The 20,399-nt window shown below is 39.8% G+C and overlaps 2 protein-coding genes across 4 annotated transcripts; both read left to right on the forward strand.

Annotated features, from left to right (window-relative positions):
- Positions 1 to 6,761: 6,761 nt before the first annotated feature.
- LOC108068752 (phenoloxidase-activating factor 2-like) lies at positions 6,762 to 14,809 on the forward strand. 3 transcript variants are annotated; one of them, XM_017158500.3, is made up of 4 exons: positions 6,762 to 6,882; positions 10,047 to 10,429; positions 13,416 to 13,744; positions 13,809 to 14,809. In XM_017158500.3, the coding sequence occupies exons 3-4, from the start codon at positions 13,556 to 13,558 to the stop codon at positions 14,712 to 14,714; spliced, it is 1,095 nt and encodes a 364-aa protein (XP_017013989.2). In that variant the 5' UTR covers positions 6,762 to 6,882; positions 10,047 to 10,429; positions 13,416 to 13,555; the 3' UTR covers positions 14,715 to 14,809. The 3 variants fall into 3 exon arrangements, 1 of the variants encoding a protein (XP_017013989.2); XR_011417949.1 differs by lacking the exons at positions 10,047 to 10,429; positions 13,416 to 13,744; positions 13,809 to 14,809 and adding exons at positions 6,941 to 7,072; positions 7,129 to 7,297; XR_011417953.1 differs by lacking the exons at positions 10,047 to 10,429; positions 13,416 to 13,744; positions 13,809 to 14,809 and adding exons at positions 6,972 to 7,072; positions 7,129 to 7,297.
- Positions 14,810 to 17,744: 2,935 nt separating this feature from the next.
- Positions 17,745 to 18,883, forward strand: jhamt (juvenile hormone acid methyltransferase). The gene is made up of 2 exons (XM_017158510.3): positions 17,745 to 18,396; positions 18,459 to 18,883. Exons 1-2 carry the CDS (start codon positions 17,745 to 17,747, stop codon positions 18,698 to 18,700), a joined length of 894 nt encoding a protein of 297 aa, XP_017013999.2. The 3' UTR covers positions 18,701 to 18,883.
- Positions 18,884 to 20,399: the final 1,516 nt, after the last annotated feature.

Below are 20,399 nucleotides of genomic sequence, written 5' to 3' on the forward strand. Positions count from 1 at the left end.
TCTCAAAATGCTCCAGTCTCAAAATGCTCCAGTCTCAAAATGCTCCAGTCTCAAAATGCTCCAGTCTCAAAATGCTCCAGTCTCAAAATGCTCCAGTCTCAAAATGCTCCAGTCTCAAAATGCTCCAGTCTCAAAATGCTCCAGTCTCAAAATGCTCCAGTCTCAAAATGCTCCAGTCTCAAAATGCTCCAGTCTCAAAATGCTCCAGTCTCAAAATGCTCCAGTCTCAAAATGCTCCAGTCTCAAAATGCTCCAGTCTCAAAATGCTCCAGTCTCAAAATGCTCCAGTCTCAAAATGCTCCCGTCTCAAAATGCTCCAGTCTCAAAATGCTCCAGTCTCAAAATGCTCCAGTCTCAAAATGCTCCAGTCTCAAAATGCTCCAGTCTCAAAATGCTCCAGTCGCAGAATGCTCCAGTCGCAGAATGCTCCAGTCTCAAAATGCTCCAGTCGCAAAATGCTCCAGTCGTAAAATGCTCCAGTCGCAAAATGCTCCAGTCGCAAAATACTCCAGTCGCAAAATACTCCAGTCGCAGAATGCTCCAGTCGCAGAATGCTCCAGTCGCAGAATGCTCCAGTCGCAGAATGCTCCAGTCGCAAAATGCTCCAGTCGCAAATTGCTCCAGTCACAAAATGCTCCATTCTCAAAATGCTCCAGTCTCCAGTCTCCAAAATGCTCCAGTCTCAAAATGCTCCAGTCTCAAAATGCTCCAGTCTCAAAATGCTCCAGTCTCAAAATGCTCCAGTCTTAAAATGCTCCAGTCTCAAAATGCTCCAGTCTCAAAATGCTCCAGTCTCAAAATGCTCCAGTCGCAGAATGCTCCAGTCTCAAAATGCTCCAGTCTCAAAATGCTCCAGTCTCAAAATGCTCCAGTCTCAAAATGCTCCAGTCTCAAAATGCTCCAGTCTCAAAATGCTCCAGTCTCAAAATGCTCCAGTCGCAGAATGCTGCAGTCTCAAAATGCTCCAGTCACAAAATGCTCCATTCTCAAAATGCTCCAGTCTCCAAAATGCTCCAGTCTCAAAATGCTCCAGTCTCAAAATGCTCCAGTCTCAAAATGCTCCAGTCTCAAAATGCTCCAGTCGCAGAATGCTCCAGTCTCAAAATGCTCCAGTCGCAAAATGCTCCAGTCGCAAATTGCTCCAGTCGCAGAATGCTCCAGTCTCAAAATGCTCCAGTCTCAAAATGCTCCAGTCGCAAAATGCTCCAGTCGCAGAATGCTCCAGTCTCAAAATGCTCCAGTCTCAAAATGCTCCAGTCTCAAAATGCTCCAGTCTCAAAATGCTTCAGTCTCAAAATGCTCCAGTCGCAGAATGCTCCAGTCTCAAAATGCTCCAGTCTCAAAATGCTCCAGTCGCAGAATGCTCCAGTCGCAGAATGCTCCAGTCGCAGAATGCTCCAGTCGCAGAATGCTCCAGTCTCAAAATGCTCCAGTCTCAAAATGCTCCATTCTCAAAATGCTCCAGTCACCAAAATGCTCCAGTCGCAAAATGCTCCAGTCGCAGAATGCTCCAGTCGCAGAATGCTCCAGTCGCAGAATGCTCCAGTCTCAAAATGCTCCAGTCTCAAAATGCTCCAGTCGCAAAATGCTCCAGTCTCAAAATGCTCCAGTCTCAAAATGCTCCAGTCTCAAAATGCTTCAGTCTCAAAATGCTCCAGTCGCAGAATGCTCCAGTCTCAAAATGCTCCAGTCTCAAAATGCTCCAGTCGCAGAATGCTCCAGTCGCAGAATGCTCCAGTCGCAGAATGCTCCAGTCGCAGAATGCTCCAGTCGCAGAATGCTCCAGTCTCAAAATGCTCCATTCTCAAAATGCTCCAGTCACCAAAATGCTCCAGTCGCAAAATGCTCCAGTCGCAGAATGCTCCAGTCGCAGAATGCTCCAGTCGCAGAATGCTCCAGTCGCAGAATGCTCCAGTCTCAAAATGCTCCAGTCTCAAAATGCTCCAGTCGCAAAATGCTCCAGTCTCAAAATGCTCCAGTCGCAGAATGCTCCAGTCTCAAAATGCTCCATTCTCAAAATGCTCCAGTCGCAGAATGCTCCAGTCTCAAAATGCTCTATTCTCAAAATGCTCCAGTCACCAAAATGCTCCAGTCGCAAAATGCTCCAGTCGCAGAATGCTCCAGTCGCAGAATGCTCCAGTCGCAGAATGCTCCAGTCGCAGAATGCTCCAGTCGCAGAATGCTCCAGTCGCAGAATGCTCCAGTCGCAGAATGCTCCAGTCTCAAAATGCTCCAGTCTCAAAATGCTCCAGTCTCAAAATGCTCCAGTCTCAAAATGCTCCATTCTCAAAATGCTCCAGTCACCAAAATGCTCCAGTCGCAAAATGCTCCAGTCGCAAAATGCTCCAGTCGCAGAATGCTCCAGTCGCAGAATGCTCCAGTCGCAGAATGCTCCAGTCTCAAAATGCTCCAGTCTCAAAATGCTCCAGTCGCAGAATGCTCCAGTCGCAGAATGCTCCAGTCGCAAAATGCTCCAGTCTCAAAATGCTCCAGTCGCAGAATGCTCCAGTCTCAAAATGCTCCAGTCTCAAAATGCTCCAGTCGCAGAATGCTCCAGTCTCAAAATGCTCCAGTCTCAAAATGCTCCATTCTTAAAATGCTCCAGTCGCAAAATGCTCCAGTCGCAAAATGCTCCAGTCTCAAAATGCTCCAGTCTCAAAATGCTCTAGTCGCAGAATGCTCCAGTCGCAGAATGCTCCAGTCGCAAAATGCTCCAGTCTCAAAATGCTCCAGTCTCAAAATGCTCCAGTCTCAAAATGCTCCAGTCTCAAAATGCTCCAGTCACCAAAATGCTCCAGTCGCAAAATGCTCCAGTCGCAAAATGCTCCAGTCGCAGAATGCTCCAGTCGCAGAATGCTCCAGTCGCAGAATGCTCCAGTCTCAAAATGCTCCAGTCTCAAAATGCTCCAGTCGCAAAATGCTCCAGTCTCAAAATGCTCCAGTCTCAAAATGCTCCAGTCTCAAAATGCTCCAGTCTCAAAATGCTCCAGTCTCAAAATGCTCCAGTCTCAAAATGCTCCAGTCTCAAAATGCTCCATTCTCAAAATGCTCCAGTCACCAAAATGCTCCAGTCGCAAAATGCTCCAGTCGCAGAATGCTCCAGTCGCAGAATGCTCCAGTCGCAGAATGCTCCAGTCGCAGAATGCTCCAGTCGCAGAATGCTCCAGTCTCAAAATGCTCCAGTCTCAAAATGCTCCAGTCGCAAAATGCTCCAGTCTCAAAATGCTCCAGTCTCAAAATGCTCCAGTCTCAAAATGCTTCAGTCTCAAAATGCTCCAGTCGCAGAATGCTCCAGTCTCAAAATGCTCCAGTCTCAAAATGCTCCAGTCGCAGAATGCTCCAGTCGCAGAATGCTCCAGTCGCAGAATGCTCCAGTCTCAAAATGCTCCATTCTCAAAATGCTCCAGTCACCAAAATGCTCCAGTCGCAAAATGCTCCAGTCGCAGAATGCTCCAGTCGCAGAATGCTCCAGTCGCAGAATGCTCCAGTCGCAGAATGCTCCAGTCGCAGAATGCTCCAGTCTCAAAATGCTCCAGTCTCAAAATGCTCCAGTCGCAAAATGCTCCAGTCTCAAAATGCTCCAGTCGCAGAATGCTCCAGTCTCAAAATGCTCCATTCTCAAAATGCTCCAGTCGCAGAATGCTCCAGTCTCAAAATGCTCCATTCTCAAAATGCTCCAGTCACCAAAATGCTCCAGTCGCAAAATGCTCCAGTCGCAGAATGCTCCAGTCGCAGAATGCTCCAGTCGCAGAATGCTCCAGTCGCAGAATGCTCCAGTCGCAGAATGCTCCAGTCGCAGAATGCTCCAGTCTCAAAATGCTCCAGTCTCAAAATGCTCCAGTCTCAAAATGCTCCAGTCTCAAAATGCTCCATTCTCAAAATGCTCCAGTCACCAAAATGCTCCAGTCGCAAAATGCTCCAGTCGCAAAATGCTCCAGTCGCAGAATGCTCCAGTCGCAGAATGCTCCAGTCGCAGAATGCTCCAGTCTCAAAATACTCCAGTCTCAAAATGCTCCAGTCGCAGAATGCTCCAGTCGCAGAATGCTCCAGTCGCAAAATGCTCCAGTCTCAAAATGCTCCAGTCGCAGAATGCTCCAGTCTCAAAATGCTCCAGTCTCAAAATGCTCCAGTCGCAGAATGCTCCAGTCTCAAAATGCTCCAGTCTCAAAATGCTCCATTCTTAAAATGCTCCAGTCGCAAAATGCTCCAGTCGCAAAATGCTCCAGTCTCAAAATGCTCCAGTCTCAAAATGCTCCAGTCTCAAAATGCTCCAGTCACCAAAATGCTCCAGTCGCAAAATGCTCCAGTCGCAAAATGCTCCAGTCGCAGAATGCTCCAGTCGCAGAATGCTCCAGTCGCAGAATGCTCCAGTCTCAAAATGCTCCAGTCTCAAAATGCTCCAGTCTCAAAATGCTCCAGTCGCAGAATGCTCCAGTCGCAGAATGCTCCAGTCGCAAAATGCTCCAGTCGCAGAATGCTCCAGTCGCAGAATGCTCCAGTCTCAAAATGCTCCAGTCTCAAAATGCTCTAGTCGCAAAATGCTCCAGTCTCAAAATGCTCCAGTCGCAGAATGCTCCAGTCTCAAAATGCTCCATTCTCAAAATGCTCCAGTCACCAAAATGCTCCAGTCGCAAAATGCTCCAGTCGCAAAATGCTCCAGTCGCAGAATGCTCCAGTCGCAGAATGCTCCAGTCGCAGAATGCTCCAGTCTCAAAATGCTCCAGTCTCAAAATGCTCCAGTCTCAAAATACTCCATTCTCAAAATGCTCCAGTCACCAAAATGCTCCAGTCTCAAAATGCTCCAGTCGCAGAATGCTCCAGTCGCAGAATGCTCCAGTCTCAAAATGCTCCAGTCTCAAAATGCTCCAGTCGCAAAATGCTCCAGTCTCAAAATGCTCCAGTCTCAAAATGCTCCAGTCGCAAAATGCTCCAGTCGCAGAATGCTCCAGTCTCAAAATGCTCCAGTCTCAAAATGCTCCATTCTCAAAATGCTCCAGTCACCAAAATGCTCCAGTCGCAAAATGCTCCAGTCTCAAAATGCTCCAGTCTTAAAATGCTCCAGTCTCAAAATGCTCCAGTCACCAAAATGCTCCAGTCTCAAAATGCTCCAGTCGCAGAATGCTCCAGTCGCAGAATGCTCCATTCTCAAAATGCTCCAGTCTCCAGTCTCCAAAATGCTCCAGTCTCAAAATGCTCCAGTCTCAAAATGCTCCAGTCGCAAAATGCTCCAGTCTCAAAATGCTCCAGTCGCAGAATGCTCCAGTCTCAAAATGCTCCAGTCGCAGAATGCTCCAGTCGCAAAATGCTCCAGTCTCAAAATGCTCCATTCTCAAAATGCTTCAGTCGCAGAATGCTCCAATCGCAAAATGCTCCAGTCTCAGAATGCTCCAGTCTCAAAATGCTCCATTCTCAAAATGCTCCAGTCACCAAAATGCTCCAGTCGCAAAATGCTCCAGTCGCAAAATGCTCCAGTCTCAAAATGCTCCATTCTCAAAATGCTCCAGTCACCAAAATGCTCCAGTCACCAAAATGCTCCAGTCGCAAAATGCTCCAGTCGCAGAATGCTCCAGTCGCAAAATGCTCCAGTCTCAAAATGCTCCAGTCGCAGAATGCTCCAGTCTCAAAATGCTCCAGTCTCAAAATGCTCCAGTCTCAAAATGCTCCAGTCTCAAAATGCTCCAGTCGCAAAATGCTCCAGTCTCAAAATGCTCCAGTCGCAAATTCCTCCAGTCTCAAAATGCTCCAGTCGCAGAATGCTCCAGTCGCAAAATGCTCCAGTCTCAAAATGCTCCAGTCGCAAAATGCTCCAGTCTCAAAATGCTCCAGTCGCTGAATGCTCCAGTCGCAGAATGCTCCAGTCGCAAAATGCTCCAGTCTCAAAATGCTCCAGTCTCAAAATGCTCCAGTCTCAAAATGCTCCAGTCTCAAAATGCTCCAGTCTCAAAATGCTCCAGTCGCAGAATGCTCCAGTCTCAAAATGCTCCATTCTCAAAATGCTCCAGTCTCAAAATGCTCCAGTCGCAGAATGCTCCAATAGCAGAATGCTCCAGTCGCAAAATGCTCCAATAGCAGAATGCTCCAGTCGCAGAATGCTCCAGTCGCAGGATGCTCCATTCGCAGAATGCTCCAGTCGCAGAATGCTCCAGTCTCAAAATGCTCCAGTCTCAAAATGCTCCAGTCTCAAAATGCTCCAGTCTCAAAATGCTCCAGTCGCAGAATGCTCCAGTCTCAAAATGCTCCATTCTCAAAATGCTCAAGTCTCAAAATGCTCCAGTCGCAGAATGCTCCAGTCGCAGAATGCTCCAGTCGCAGAATGCTCCAATAGCAGAATGCTCCAGTCGCAAAATGCTCCAATAGCAGAATGCTCCAGTCTCAAAATGCTCCAGTCGCAGGATGCTCCATTCGCAGAATGCTCCAGTCGCAGAATGCTCCAGTCGCAGAATGCTCCAGTCTCAAAATGCTCCAGTCTCAAAATGCTCCAGTCTCAAAATGCTGCAGTCTCAAAATGCTCCAGTCTCAAAATGCTCCAGTCTCAAAATGCTCCAGTCTCAAAATGCTCCAGTCGCAAAATGCTCCAATTGTAAAATACTCAAATTACAAAATGCTAGAGTTACAAAATGCTCCAATTGCAAATTTGTAAAATTGTAAAATGGCCCAATTGTAGTAACACCTAGTAAGCCCTGGGAAAACATAGTAAACCGTAGTAAATCGTATTAAATAGAAATATTTGTAAATTATTTAAACTCAACTATAATCAATTGCAAACGCTCTCTGGCGGATGACCAAAGTACTAAAAATGTTGGAATCCAACCAACTAACAAGCCCAATTGGAAACACTAGTATTTTGGAGGAACGTTGTCAAAACGTAAATGTCATTTATACGTAAGTGTAATTTTAACGTAGCACGGCCTCTCGTTCTTTGCTATTTATTCGAAAACAGACGTTAAACGGACTTTTGAATTCGCCATAAGGATTAGGAAACTTATTTCAACAACTAAACTATGGTCGTGCTCATACGAATGGGAATTCATCGTCAGTTTTGTTTGGGCTATAACAACGACGAATATGAACAGTACGTTTCCCGCCAATATTTTTGGTATTTTATAATGGTATTTAAATATACTACAGAGCTGCCAGATGAGTGGAAAATGATGAAACTTCGTTGGCAACTCCGGTTGCTTTTGGAGGGAATTTTTAAATTACACCTTTAAGCGGATTAAGGTGACTAATGCTAGACTTTCGCCGAACTTACTGTACATTTTTATAATTTGAGAGACTCAAAACTGATAAAAAATAATTGGATGGTGAACAATTGGCTTGCATTTCTTTTATTTTATTGTCCAAGAAACATAATCGGCCTCGTTTACCAGATCGTTTATGTCCAACCAGTAGCTTGTGTCGTAGGTGATTCTTGCCCTAAGAACTCTCAGCTCGTTTTCGTCCTTGATGACAGCCAATTGCCCTCCCATCTGATAGTGATACTTATAACCATAATTATTATATTTTTACTTATTTGTAAAAAATACTTTGTATATCAATATTTATCCTCAGGGAACATACGAACATAGAAATCAAAGATTGATTTAACTTCATTATAGTTTAACTATAATTAATAATAATGACTTGTATTTTAAGAACTTAATTTTTTTAAATTCAAAAATTTAATAAAAATTTATAAGGGTAATACCAATCCCCCAAAAAAACATCACTACATCACTACGTGCCTTAAATATTTTATTTAAATCTTTTAAAGGTCTGGCTTATTTTCTCTTTATAATTTCAATAAATATATATTTATTAGAGTGCAATATCTTTCCTCCGAATTTCTTGTTTAATTGTTACTTTTTCCCAAAATGTATTTAATTTGCGATTTCTTGGAGCTTTGGTTTAATTTACTGGCACATTGTTTTGGCTGTCCAGCATCGCCACCCACAATGACCTCTGACCCTCCCCCTTCTTCGTCTGCGTTCGTTGCGTGCGCATATGAGATAAAATATGTGGTCAATTTTACTTAATAGCGACTTAGTAGTAGTGTTGGCAAGATTTATGTGACGTTCATATTGCCACAGAAAGACACAGCCAAACAATTTCCTTTTCTGCCATTCAAGGGTTAATTGGGGGAGTTCAGTTCAGTGGGGGGCTGGGCTGGATTTTCCCTTTATTCTGCGTGTTATTTTTATGATTATTGAATTTTAATGCATATCGAATGCACACATAAAGATTCAATGACACAAAGTCATAACTTCTTGGGGGCGGCTACAAAAAATTGTGGGTGTGGCTAACCCTTTTTCCAAAAGTAATGTTTATGCCACATTTGGTTTGCACTTTTTGCTTTCAGCATAAAAAGGCGTAATATTTGTATTAACTTCAGAGGGCAAAGAGTTTTCCACCAGAATAACTTGAAGCACTGACAAAAATTAATCTTTATATCAAATTATTAAATATATAATTAGTATTGTTATATTATTTATATGGCAAAGTTATATGATAAACAGGATTGCAATAAACAAAGATTAAAAGAAACCATTTAAATTCATTAACATAATATAAAAGATGTTATATTTATCAATGTTATAACTTCAGTTAAGTCATTGCTCAAAATACATTGATTTAATTGGAAAACTCTTTTACTCTTACTTACAATTTTGTTCAGTGTCTGGAACTTCTCCACACTGGCTTATCAAACAAACATTTCGTATGCCCAGCGGAGCGATCTTTTTATTGATATGCTACGGTGAGGGTGCGGCGCAAATATTAACCCCTTGTTGCCACTGCTCCTGGTTTTTTTTTTTCCTGTTCCCTTTTTTTTGTGTCTGCACTTCTGACTTGCCCTGACGGCCTGTCAAAACACCTTTCCCGAAGGATGTGCGTCTGTCAGTGACAACAAAACCTTCCAGATGTGGGGCGTTTATGAGTATGTTCACTTGCAAAAATATTTTACCATGTCTGCAATTTGAACATAAAAAGTGTTTTAAAAAATTTAGCTAGAAAGTAAAGTTTGTTGTAGGTTTAAAAACAGATTTTTAATGTTTTCAATTGGGATTCCAGGGTTCATTCCTATGTATTTATTCAGTAATGTGAAGTAAGTTTTTAATTGAAAATATTTTTGGTTTTAGCTCAACTTTTTTCAGAATTTATTTATAATTTAAAGAAAACACTTTTAATTTAAATAAATATAATTTAAAAATTGGAGACACTTTTAAAATGATTTAACGAGCTTAAATTCTGAAAAATATTTCTGTGTGCGAATTTCCTGGTCGCATTTCCGAGTGTGGCTCTGAACCCTGAGATTCCTTCTTTTTATCATCGAATGCCATTTTGCAACGTGTCATATTTACTCTGCGGATTTGTCCCATTATTCACTTGACAACACCACTGAGATCCGAGTGCTCTTCGATTTTTTTTTTGTTGATTTTCAAGTGCCTTTTGCGGCTTAGTTTAAAGTTGATTCGCAGCCACGCGTTTTCCATTTGCCATTTCCCCTGCCATTTTCCGAGTCCCTTTGTTGTTATTTTTGCAAATTTAGCTTTATCTATTTTTCTATATCATTGAACTGTTTTTTATGGGATTTTCTCCATCATTCGGCTTTTGGTTTTGGAAGGGTAGCAGCCTTCGATTTACTGGTTGATTTGCAGGCCTTGCTGACTTCTTATCGAGTGGAACGTACGTCTGTGCATATGTGTGGAGAGCGGAATGATGATATGTGGCTTATTATTGTCAATTTTTATGGGATTTTCATGTGTGACTGCATTCGGGGTGCTGGAGGAATACGTTGAAGTGAATGTGTTAGATAAGAATTGCGTGAAATGTTGGTGCGGGGTGGCAAAATTGGAATATGAGATGAACGGTGCTGATGGGATTAGGCAGATAAATATTATGGAGTTAATTTGCTTAAAAAAATAGTGATTTTCGAAAATGTATGGGGAATACATAGCAATAATTGTTTATATCATGGAAATAACATTGCATTGGCAAATAAGATTTTTGTTTCCTAAATCCTTTATATAAACTAGAATCTTTCGCTTATATCTTCTTATCTCCTCCAGTCCCGGTAATGCATCTCAGACTTATGAAATCCCAGGCAAACAAACCTCTCTTACCAGCAAATAAACTTTTCAACAGAACGTGATCAAACATAATCAAAGAATAAGGTACACTATCCCTCCTTTAAAACGCAATTTCCCCCTCTCGAGGAAAAACTATCAAGCGTGTCACACACGGAAAGGGGGGATTGTGAAGAACCTTATAATTTTCTTACGAAATAAACTGCAAATAAAGTGAATTTTATGCAAAATATGTTTAATAAACAAAATCAAGTTGGGCCAGGGGGAATAACAAAACGGACACAAGCGTTGGAAAAGTGGGAAAAGCAGGAAAAGGACATCGACGACAGTGTGAAGATTTTTAATTGCCTTAGGAAAATGTGTGGGTAAGTGAGTGGGTGTTTGTGGGCCTTGAGATGCCAAGGCAAGATAATAAGATTGTAAACTATGAAACGATGGGCAGGGAGTGGGTTGAAGAAGAATTATCCCCAGCTCGGGTTTAACCCCATGTGTGTGTGCCTTCCTTCTGGCTGGTTAGTGTCCATAAGGATGTGGATACGTCCTTTCTGCTTGGTTTTGCCTTTTTAATGTCATTTCAGCTACTTTACAACGAGATATTTCAGTGGGGTCTGCCTGTGTGTCTCAGGGAATTTCACAAAATGCCAACTCATTACAATTTGGCCTGACTCTTGACTCTGCGGCAACTTTCTTTCCCCCAGTTCACTACAATCTGGCCATGTAATTAATGGTTTACATACAAACACCAGTGTATCTTTGGTTATACACTCGTTCAGCCCGAGGTCTTCCCTAAAACCTCATCGAACTCAAGGCGAACTCAAGGAGTCTTTCGACTGACTTTTTTATGCTGACGCTAACTCGAAAATAATTTGATATTTTCAATTAAAGTTTTCAATGGCTTTTGAAAATGTTTTCTGGTTCTCCACTGGCAGGGGGAAACAATAATTGCATTGTAATTGACTTTTGATAGTGTTCAGTCTTCTTGTCCTTGTCTTCATTTGTTCTCAAAAAGGGGAAGATATATACATAGTTAAGGGTTTGGTGTTTGAATGTTTTGCGGTTTAGGGGTTGCTGTGCCATGAATTTGACTTTCAGCCCCTTTAGGGTAAGGTCATTCCCTGAGACAAAAGCTAATTCGTAATTGAAACCGAAACTTTACCTTAAAAACAACTAGGGAATTATTTTTGTAGGATAAATAAATGATATATATTGATTATATTGAAAGTTGAAACTTAAACTAGAAAAGAAGTTCGTGTATTTTCGCTTATCTGCCCCCAATAGGTTGCCACTTTTCTTTTGATAAAAAAATATCATTTTACGAATTCCTTTTAACTTTTAACTTTTCCTTGTCCTATCATATTTTTCCTTTCATTTTCGAACCTTTATCTCTCTTTTTATGAGAGCTCACCATTGAAATATTTTGCCATTATTAATTAATTTTATTTCTGTCTTTCAATATTGAGTTTCCACCCCTCCACAGTTTTCTCATTATAAAAAAGCGCAGTGCGGACGATTTTAATTTACACCCGAACACATAAAAAGCCCTACAGCTTCCTCGTTCGCCTCTTCCACAAAGCTAAAAATAATTTGCAACAAACAAAGCAAAAGGAAAACTTGATTATTTTATAAAAATATTTTGTTACGTTAAAGAAAATTTCACCATTTTTCTCTGTTGCTCTGTTGCTCTTTTTCCATCTCCACCACGCCCCTCAGATTTCTTTTCCGTTGGCGCTTTGTCGATATTAAACGAAAATAAAATACAAACAGCAAAAAAATTGCGACAAAAAAATGCAAGTTTTTCCTTTCTTTGTTGTTGTGGGTGGGGTGTGGGCAAAATACCTGTATAGCTGAGGTGGGCGTGGCAGTGGGGTGGAAATTGTTATTGAATGCCATGCTCGGGCAGCTCGACAATTTTTTCCCATCGCATACTTTTAAGCGCAAAATCAGCTTAGGGGCTCATTATCCCAGCGTTCGTTCATTCATTTAATTTTTAATTAATTTTCCCAACGCCCGCAAAAAACCAAAAAATAGAAAATGTAAAAGGATTTCGTTGGCTGCCATCAACACTCGCTAGCTTTTGGCTATTTGTGGGCTTCTTTGGGCCCCGAGTCTCGAAAAAAAAACGAAAAGAAATGTGTGTTGTGGGGAGAAAGTGGCACAAAGGGTTGAGTGGGCCGGATTATTGGGTGGGGGAGGGGTCTTTCCTTGGCGCGCGCTGCCTTCTTTACTATTTAATTATTTTCGTTGCTCTTTTGAGCCTGGCCTTTTGCTTACCTACAACTTGTAAAATACTTGTATAATAAAAATTATATAAACAGTCGAAGAAGAGTGAAAGATTTCTGATAAATGAATTTTGGATACTCTTATAATAATTACACAAAAAATATTGTCGTATAAGTATACTTATATGGTAATATGGAATATCTCTAGGTACTTAGAGTTTAAGATATATAATAAACTTAATTTAACCTCGTAATTTAAAATACAGTTTAATTTTATTATTTTTAATCCATAAGTTTTTAATTTAAGAAATTAATTTTATAACTAATTTTTTTTTAACTTTAAATTAATAGGTTGGTGGGCATGGGACGCAAAATTAATTGACATTTTAGAAAGAGGTTGAATTTTTTTAATTTATTAAAATATAATTTTTTTAAAATTCCTTTTCTCAATTTTCCAACAAATAGGGTATTCAAACATAACAACCAGCTAAAAGCAAAAACGGAACAAGGAAGCGTTAATTGATTTTGTTTTATTCTTTTGCACTCTCTAAGCTCGCCACACGATGCTGGGTAAAAGGGGAAATGGGGCAGCGGATGGGTTTTCGGCGAAAAGGAAATGAAAAACAAAAGAAAAACACAGTGAAACAGTAGCAACCCTTTGCCGAAGTTTTTCCCTTTCTTGCTCCGCTCCTTTTATGCTTAATTAAATATTCATCAAACACACAATGGAAAACTTTTAAATACTCATCAAGTTTGCGGGCATCGTCGTCTTGGGAGACAGGAAAGTCGCCCCTTGGATTTTCGTAGGGCGAAACTGAGATGATGAAGCCAAAGGATGAGCTCATATGTTTGTCTGGGTCTGTCCACTCTAATCAATAACAACAAATCGCCGTTTACTTTGTATTTTAAATCCGCATTGCTCACTCTTCTATCACAGACTATATACACTGCCAAAAATTACAAACTGTTTGATAATACAATAAAATAATTTTGTATAATATTTCGTTCGATGCTCACTTTAATTTTCTATAACATACTTGTGTCAATTTTTAAACAATAAAAGTATTTATTTCGGCACCCCTTATTTCTAATAAATATGAATCATTTATGACTCAAATTTTTGGTAATTTAGACAAAACAACGTCACTGTCAAAAAAAGCTAAGTTTGAACACTAATGTACGATAAAGACCTATGACTGTGGATTTTGGGATGTATAAAGCGAGGGAGCCACCATCATCGGACTGTTAGTTTCTTTCTCATCTCTAACAATTATGGAACGATTTTGGACTTTCGGAGCTCTATTCCTTGGCTCCTTGGTTCTTTTTGGCGATGCCTGCCTTTACCACTGTCTTTCTAGGGAACATTGTGATGAACAGGCACCCATTTTGAATTTTAATCAGCCGTATTACCGCACAAATAGGTGCAGACCGTCTGAAGTTTGTTGCAAAACTCCCCGACAAGTAAGTTTATAAAATCGATTTAGGTCCGAAAGATCTTACGTAATATATTCTTGATTATTCTTAGAATAATCCTGTAAGATGCGATTTATACCCGGAAAATAACCATCCAAATATTGCTCCTACTATCAATCCAAGTAAACCTTACTATCCCACTAACTATGGAGCTGAAAACCAACCGTGCGGCAAGAGTAATCCAAATGAAGAAATGGAATGGTATCACTTCAACAATCTAACGACTCCTGGTGAATATCCCTGGGTTGTGGCTCTGTTTAAAAATGGAAAATTCCTGGCTGGCGGCTCCCTAATTGCACCAGGAGTTGTCCTCACTGCAGCCCATCTCGTAAAATATGAGACCAAGGATAAAATTATAGTCAGGGCTGGCGAATGGGACCTTAATTCCAACAGAGAGGGATTCCAGTTTGAGGAGCGCGAGGTGGAGAAAATAGTGTGGCACGAAAGGTTTGATTTTCAAACAGGTGCCAACAATATAGCGCTTCTTTTCCTAAAGTCAAAATTCCAGTTGAAGAACCACATTCGAACCATCTGTTTGCCCAGTCCAACAACATCGTTCGAAGGACATCGCTGCATTGTTGCCGGTTGGGGAAAAACATATCCCACGGATCCAAGCCATTCGACCATTCTGAAGAGAGTTACGTTACCGATAATAAAAAGAAGTACATGTGAGCAACAGCTAAGACGAACAAACTTGGGTTGGAGCTATCAGCTTCCCGAGAGTCTAATTTGTGCCGGAGGTGAGTTAAACCAGGATGCCTGCATCGGCGATGGAGGATCAGCCTTGTTCTGTTCGATCGGAGCCCGGAATTCGGATGTCTACATGCAGGTGGGCATCGTGAACTGGGGCATCGACTGCGGAAAGGAAAATGTCCCGGCAACCTACACGGATGTGGCTATGTTTAGGGAGTGGATCGAAAAGAATTTGTTAGATTTTAACTACAATTACTACAATTAGTCCATTGGGGATTAAAAGGGATACATATAAGTAGATTTATTTTTATAAAAAATTGTAAAAAAATCATTAAAATAATACAGTGATACAGTTTAAGCTGATTCTTAAACATAAAACTATTTAAATTAAATAAACAATATTTTTTTCTAAACCTACAAATTGTAAAATTGTTTCTATTTTCTATTTCTTTATGTCGAACAATTAAATACAATAAAATAAAATTAACCAATAACTTGTAAATTTGTTTTATTTTTTCCGTGTACATGTTTCTGGCTATATAGAACTCCCAAAGAATTCCCCTTTGGGACATTAAAAACTCATTTCCCCACCCGTGAGGAACCGAATCTCGCTCTCAAACCCTTTCCCATTTATACGATTTTCTTGCTTTGTTTGTTATTTTGATATTTTAACATATGGAAAAGTTTTTGTTGTTCCTACTGCCAACCCCCCATACCACACGCACAAATAACCAGAACGGACTTCTATAGTCTACTGTTCAGTTAGATAAACTTTAAATAGTTTTCAAGTGTGTGCGAAGGTTTTCTCGGGAAGGAGTGGTAAGATGGTGAAGTTGGGGGTTAAGGGTTGTTTAGTGGGTGAAGGGCGGGTTTATAAGTGTTCGTGGATCCATTAGATATTGCATAAAACTATTCAATTTCGTTTACTTTTCCTTTTGGTTCTTTATTTCTTGCATTGTTTACACTGAAAGGGGTGTTTGAGATTTCGAAAGGAGGTGTAAGCTGAATTAATTGGCTTAGGATTACTAAGGAACAATGAGAGTTGATTTTATATGCAAATCGTTGGTAGAATTCCTACTTAAAAAACTTTCTTAACATAGATTTCATAAAAATAACAATAATTTGAACATTAATATTTGTTAATTTTACAGTCGGGGAAAAACCTGAATTGTTAATCTATTAAGTTTAATCACTAAATTTAAGGTCATGATTTTGTTCGGTCATAACTATAAAAGCTTAATTTAAATTTTTTTTTCTGTTAAAGTGGCCACTGATCTAGTGAAATATTATTTACGAATGAGCAACTAATTTTGATAACGAATTCCATTGAAAAATTCATCTGAATTGGCTGTTTGACAAATGACACAATTATGAATCATGAACAACGAATTTAGCAATCATATAACATTCATGTTTCCTTAAAGCGATGCTTTAATTAATATAAGTTTTATTTTTCGTACAGGATTTTTTAGTTGTAAATCTACAAATAAATACGTTGTAATATTGGTTTTTAACGAATGAACTGTGAACTTCAGTTCCTCCCTAAAGACAACACTTTACTTAAATTCCTTATTTCTCCCTTGTCTCCAAGAATAATTAAATTTTGTCATATAAATGCATTAAAATACCCCAAGCCAGTAAACTCATCATACTCCCAAATGAATCGAAATCCTGGAGTCCTCAGTTCGGCTCGTCCGATTTAATTGATTTCCGTGGCTCTGTGACAGCTCGAGCCAATCGACAGCTTTCGGTAATTGCAAGCCGAATAACCCCTTTTGCCGTTTGCCGTTTGCCTTTTGCCTATTTGGCCAAAAAGAGTCTGCGACAAATGCAATTAACCAGCCGTAACGCCCACACACATTAAGCCAGAAACAGAAACCGAGCAAAGGGGCTTTTGATGTCACTTTTGGCAAATGAATTTATATGGATGTGATGTCCCGAGTGTTGGAGAATGCTATGCTATGAATATGAGAACGTGAGAGCGTATTCATAACCCAGGGACATCAAACGGTCGTACTGCGCTCATATGTGAAATATTTGAAATATCATGAGCTTCGCTTTCTGGGCCTGGCAGCAATTACACAAATGTAATTTGCAGCTAAATGGAATGTTTTTAATGAATTTATATTCCCCGGAATATCAGAGAGAAGGAAAAGGGTGAGCTATGTCTCGCACTCTAACCAAAAAAATATTCCACATTTCTATTTATATTTTGAAACATCATTATTGATACTTATAATTTTCCAAAAATAGCGTAATTTCTCTTGCACTGTTTTAAAATCTTTCTTAGGGTAGGTCATCGAACTAACTCCAGTTCTTTTTTAATGTCTTTTCGAGTTGAATGCACCCCAAAAATATTTCACTTCTGCACTTTTGGGTTCACCGAATATTATGAGCATTTTTTTGGGCATTCTCATTCATTGGCTGTGGCTTATTGCCATTGTTCAATTGGAGGCTGGTACACTGGTCATGAAAATTATGTTAATTTCGTGTGGAATTTACTTCCAGGGGTGTGCTCAAGTTCATTTGTGATTTGCATTTCTATGCCTGGTTACGTACTTCAGTCATAATAATTCTATGAAGGAAGCATTAGCTAAGCTCCATTGACCTAGAACTTGAGCTTTCCATGCCCGATTTCTGAAGATAAAAATTAGCACGAGGTTTTGTTTGCATTTTTATTGTTTGCGAATTTGTTGTTTATGAAATTATGAAAATTAAATTTGTAATTAATGATTTAAATAATATTTGATTCTGATATCAGTTTAAATGATGTTTTAAATTTAGGTAAAATAATGTCCTAAACACAAAATTTATTTGAAAACTATCTAACAATATTATTTAAAATTTTAATTACTTTTTTTAGTGCTTAAAGATGACATGTTTTTTTAATTAAACGAATTCATGAGTTCTAAAAAAATATATATATTTAACTGTGAGGATAAATTATCACCATATTCTAAAATGTAAAATAAATAAAAAATACTTTAATACTTTACCAATAAAATATGTGCCCTCATGGATAAATGATCAATTTCGTCTAAATATTTTGTGGACCAGTGTAAGCCCTAGCTGTTAGCTCGCTCGCTCTTTTTGTTGGCTTCCCCTTAACGGAACCAATAAAATTACAAAGCTTTAAAAATAAATAATGCTCGTACGTAATTAGCTCGACGTCATGAGTTGAAGAGCGTGATTTCAGGCGGGAGCAAAAAATTAGAATCTCTGGCTGATGACATCACGACCTAGCCGGGGTGTATATAAAGCTGAGATCGGCCCCAATCGTCGATCAGTTGTCGACATGAATCAGGCCTCTCTATATCAGCACGCCAACCAGGTGCAAAGGCACGATGCCAAATTGATTCTGGACGAGTTTGCATCGACTTTGCAGTGGCGCGCCGATGGAGAGGATTCCCTTTTGGATGTCGGTTCAGGATCCGGAAATGTTCTCATGGATTTTGTGAGGCCCCTGCTGCCGGTTCGCGGTCAATTGGTGGGCACAGACATTTCCAGTCAGATGGTGGGCTATGCCAGCAAGCATTATCAGCGGGAGGAGCGAACCCGGTTCCAAGTTCTGGACATTGGATGTGAGCGACTCCCCGAGGAACTGAGTGGTGGATTCGATCATGTCACCTCGTTTTACTGCCTCCACTGGGTGCAAAACCTGAAGGGGGCCCTCGGCAATATCTACAATCTCCTCAAACCCGAAGGAGGTGACTGTCTCCTGGTCTTCTTGGCCTCCAATCCGGTTTACGAAGTCTACAAGCTGCTCAAAACGAATGAAAAGTGGTCGACTTATATGCAGGATGTGGATCAATTCATATCACCACTTCACTATAGCCTAAATCCCGGCGAGGAATTCAGTCAGTTGTTGAACGATGTGGGTTTCATTCAACACAATGTGGAAATACGAAATGAAGTATTCGTTTACGAGGGTGTAAGGACTCTGAAAGGTGAGTGAATAATTTTTGAACATTTTTAGACCCCTAAATCATTGTCTTACTTTAATTTTTAGATAATGTTAAAGCCATTTGTCCTTTTCTGGAGCGGATGCCTTCATCTTTGCACGAAGATTTCCTGGACGATTTTATAGACATTGTTATATCGATGAATTTGCAGCAGGGCGACAGAAATGAGGACCAAAAGTTTCTATCTCCGTATAAACTTGTAGTCGCCTATGCGCGAAAGACTCCTGAATTTGTAAACAATGTTTTCCTGGAACCACCACATCAAAATTTGGTGAAGGGAATTAATTAGCTAATTTGATTTTGTTTGGAATCAGAGATAATTGTTAAAGAGTCTATTAATGCCAAAATAATGTACTTAACTTTAATCTATAACGTATACGAAGTTCCTAGAATTTTTAACGCAAATCTGCAGTAAAAAAACTATTATTTTCAAGGGAAAACATAAAATAAAACAATGAAACTAAATTCTAAGTAAAGAAGAGTTTATTTATAAATGCATTTAATATTATTCTCTATAACATTAATAACTTAAAACACAATTATTTTAGCCATATTATTTCCACATTATCCAACTTAGTTTTACCTAACAATGTTGTTCAAGATTATTATTAGAGATTTAAAAAATAACATTTCTGCCCGGCTTACAAATGAAATATGTAATCAAATATTCCATTTGATATATCATTTATAGAGAGGCTTAGGCATTATAATTGCTGCTTTTGACAGAACCAATTATTACAGCAGGCAAGTATAACTCTCTCTCACTCTCCCTCTCATTTCAGTAGTAGTATATATAGTTGTTGTTGGGGGTTAACTCTCACTCTCAAATGCTACTTTTCATCTTTCCCGAAGCCTAACGTCAAAAACCGCGCGTTTCCCTCGCGATTTTGATGTATCAAAACTTTTCCTCAGACGAAAAGCCGCCCGTTGCGCTTAAAATGAGGGGGCAAACAGAGTTTTGGGATCCGGGTTCGAAAGGGTTGAAAATTTTGTTGCCATTTCAGTCTAAGAACAATTTTAATTGTTTTTTCGGTGTATGTTTTTTTATGTCGGCTGTGGGTTACGCGCATGTTAGAGTTTGTTGCGGAATTTCGAAATGAGTTATTAACGCGATGTCGACAGAAATGCGCATTCATGTCATTTATCAGTGGGTTAGCAATTTTAAGGCGTGAGTTTGTCTAGCTTCCAGGCAATTAGAACCCCAATCCGGAAAGTAGTAAATGTTTGACTTAATCTTTGATTTTTGTTTTCCTTGGCATTTAAAATCAACTTACCCCCAAAGAAAATCCCCGCGCTCATCCTTAAAATACCCCGCCCTTTTGTTTCTGGCAAATGTAAACGACAGGAATTAATTTAGATAAATGATTTCTCAAGTGCGCTGACTGGGCTTCAGACGATTTGCCGCCTGTCAGTCAAATGGATTCTACATTTTCCCCCGCTTTTCTCGGTTTCCGCGTTGGGGCGTGGCATGCGATTTGTATATATCCCCCCACCGACTTATCCCCGAGAACTAACTTACCAACCCGTCTCAAAATTGTTTTCGCAAACAAATTTTCGTATTGAAATTTGATTTATTTGTTAATTTGTTTGTAATGAATTTTCCTTTCCGTTTGCTTGGCTGCCTGCCCCGAAGGTCGGGGGATTTCTGAATTTACGGCGGGGGTATTGGTTGCTCTTTAATTGCCTGTTCCTGGCATTTCGCTTTTCCTTCTCTGCATCATTTGTTGGGCTAATTTTCTTCGAACTTAAAAGATTCCGGGGGAAATTGTTGTGCTTTGGCTTGGAAAGAACAATGGAAAGAATTCAATTCTTGAGTTGGGGGGCTTATCTTTTTAAATAAACGTATAGATTTTGTTATCTTTCTTCAATAGTCTTCTTAATCATATATTTGTGTTGTGACTTTTGAAATTGGTTCTTAATTGGTCACCCCCTTATTTTCAAATGCCGTTTTATTTATTAAGGTTTAGTCACAAAAGGGCAAGGTTTGG

The sequence above is a fragment of the Drosophila takahashii genome, chromosome 2L (assembly GCF_030179915.1).
Source record: "Drosophila takahashii strain IR98-3 E-12201 chromosome 2L, DtakHiC1v2, whole genome shotgun sequence".
NCBI classification, from domain to species: Eukaryota; Metazoa; Arthropoda; class Insecta; order Diptera; family Drosophilidae; genus Drosophila; species Drosophila takahashii.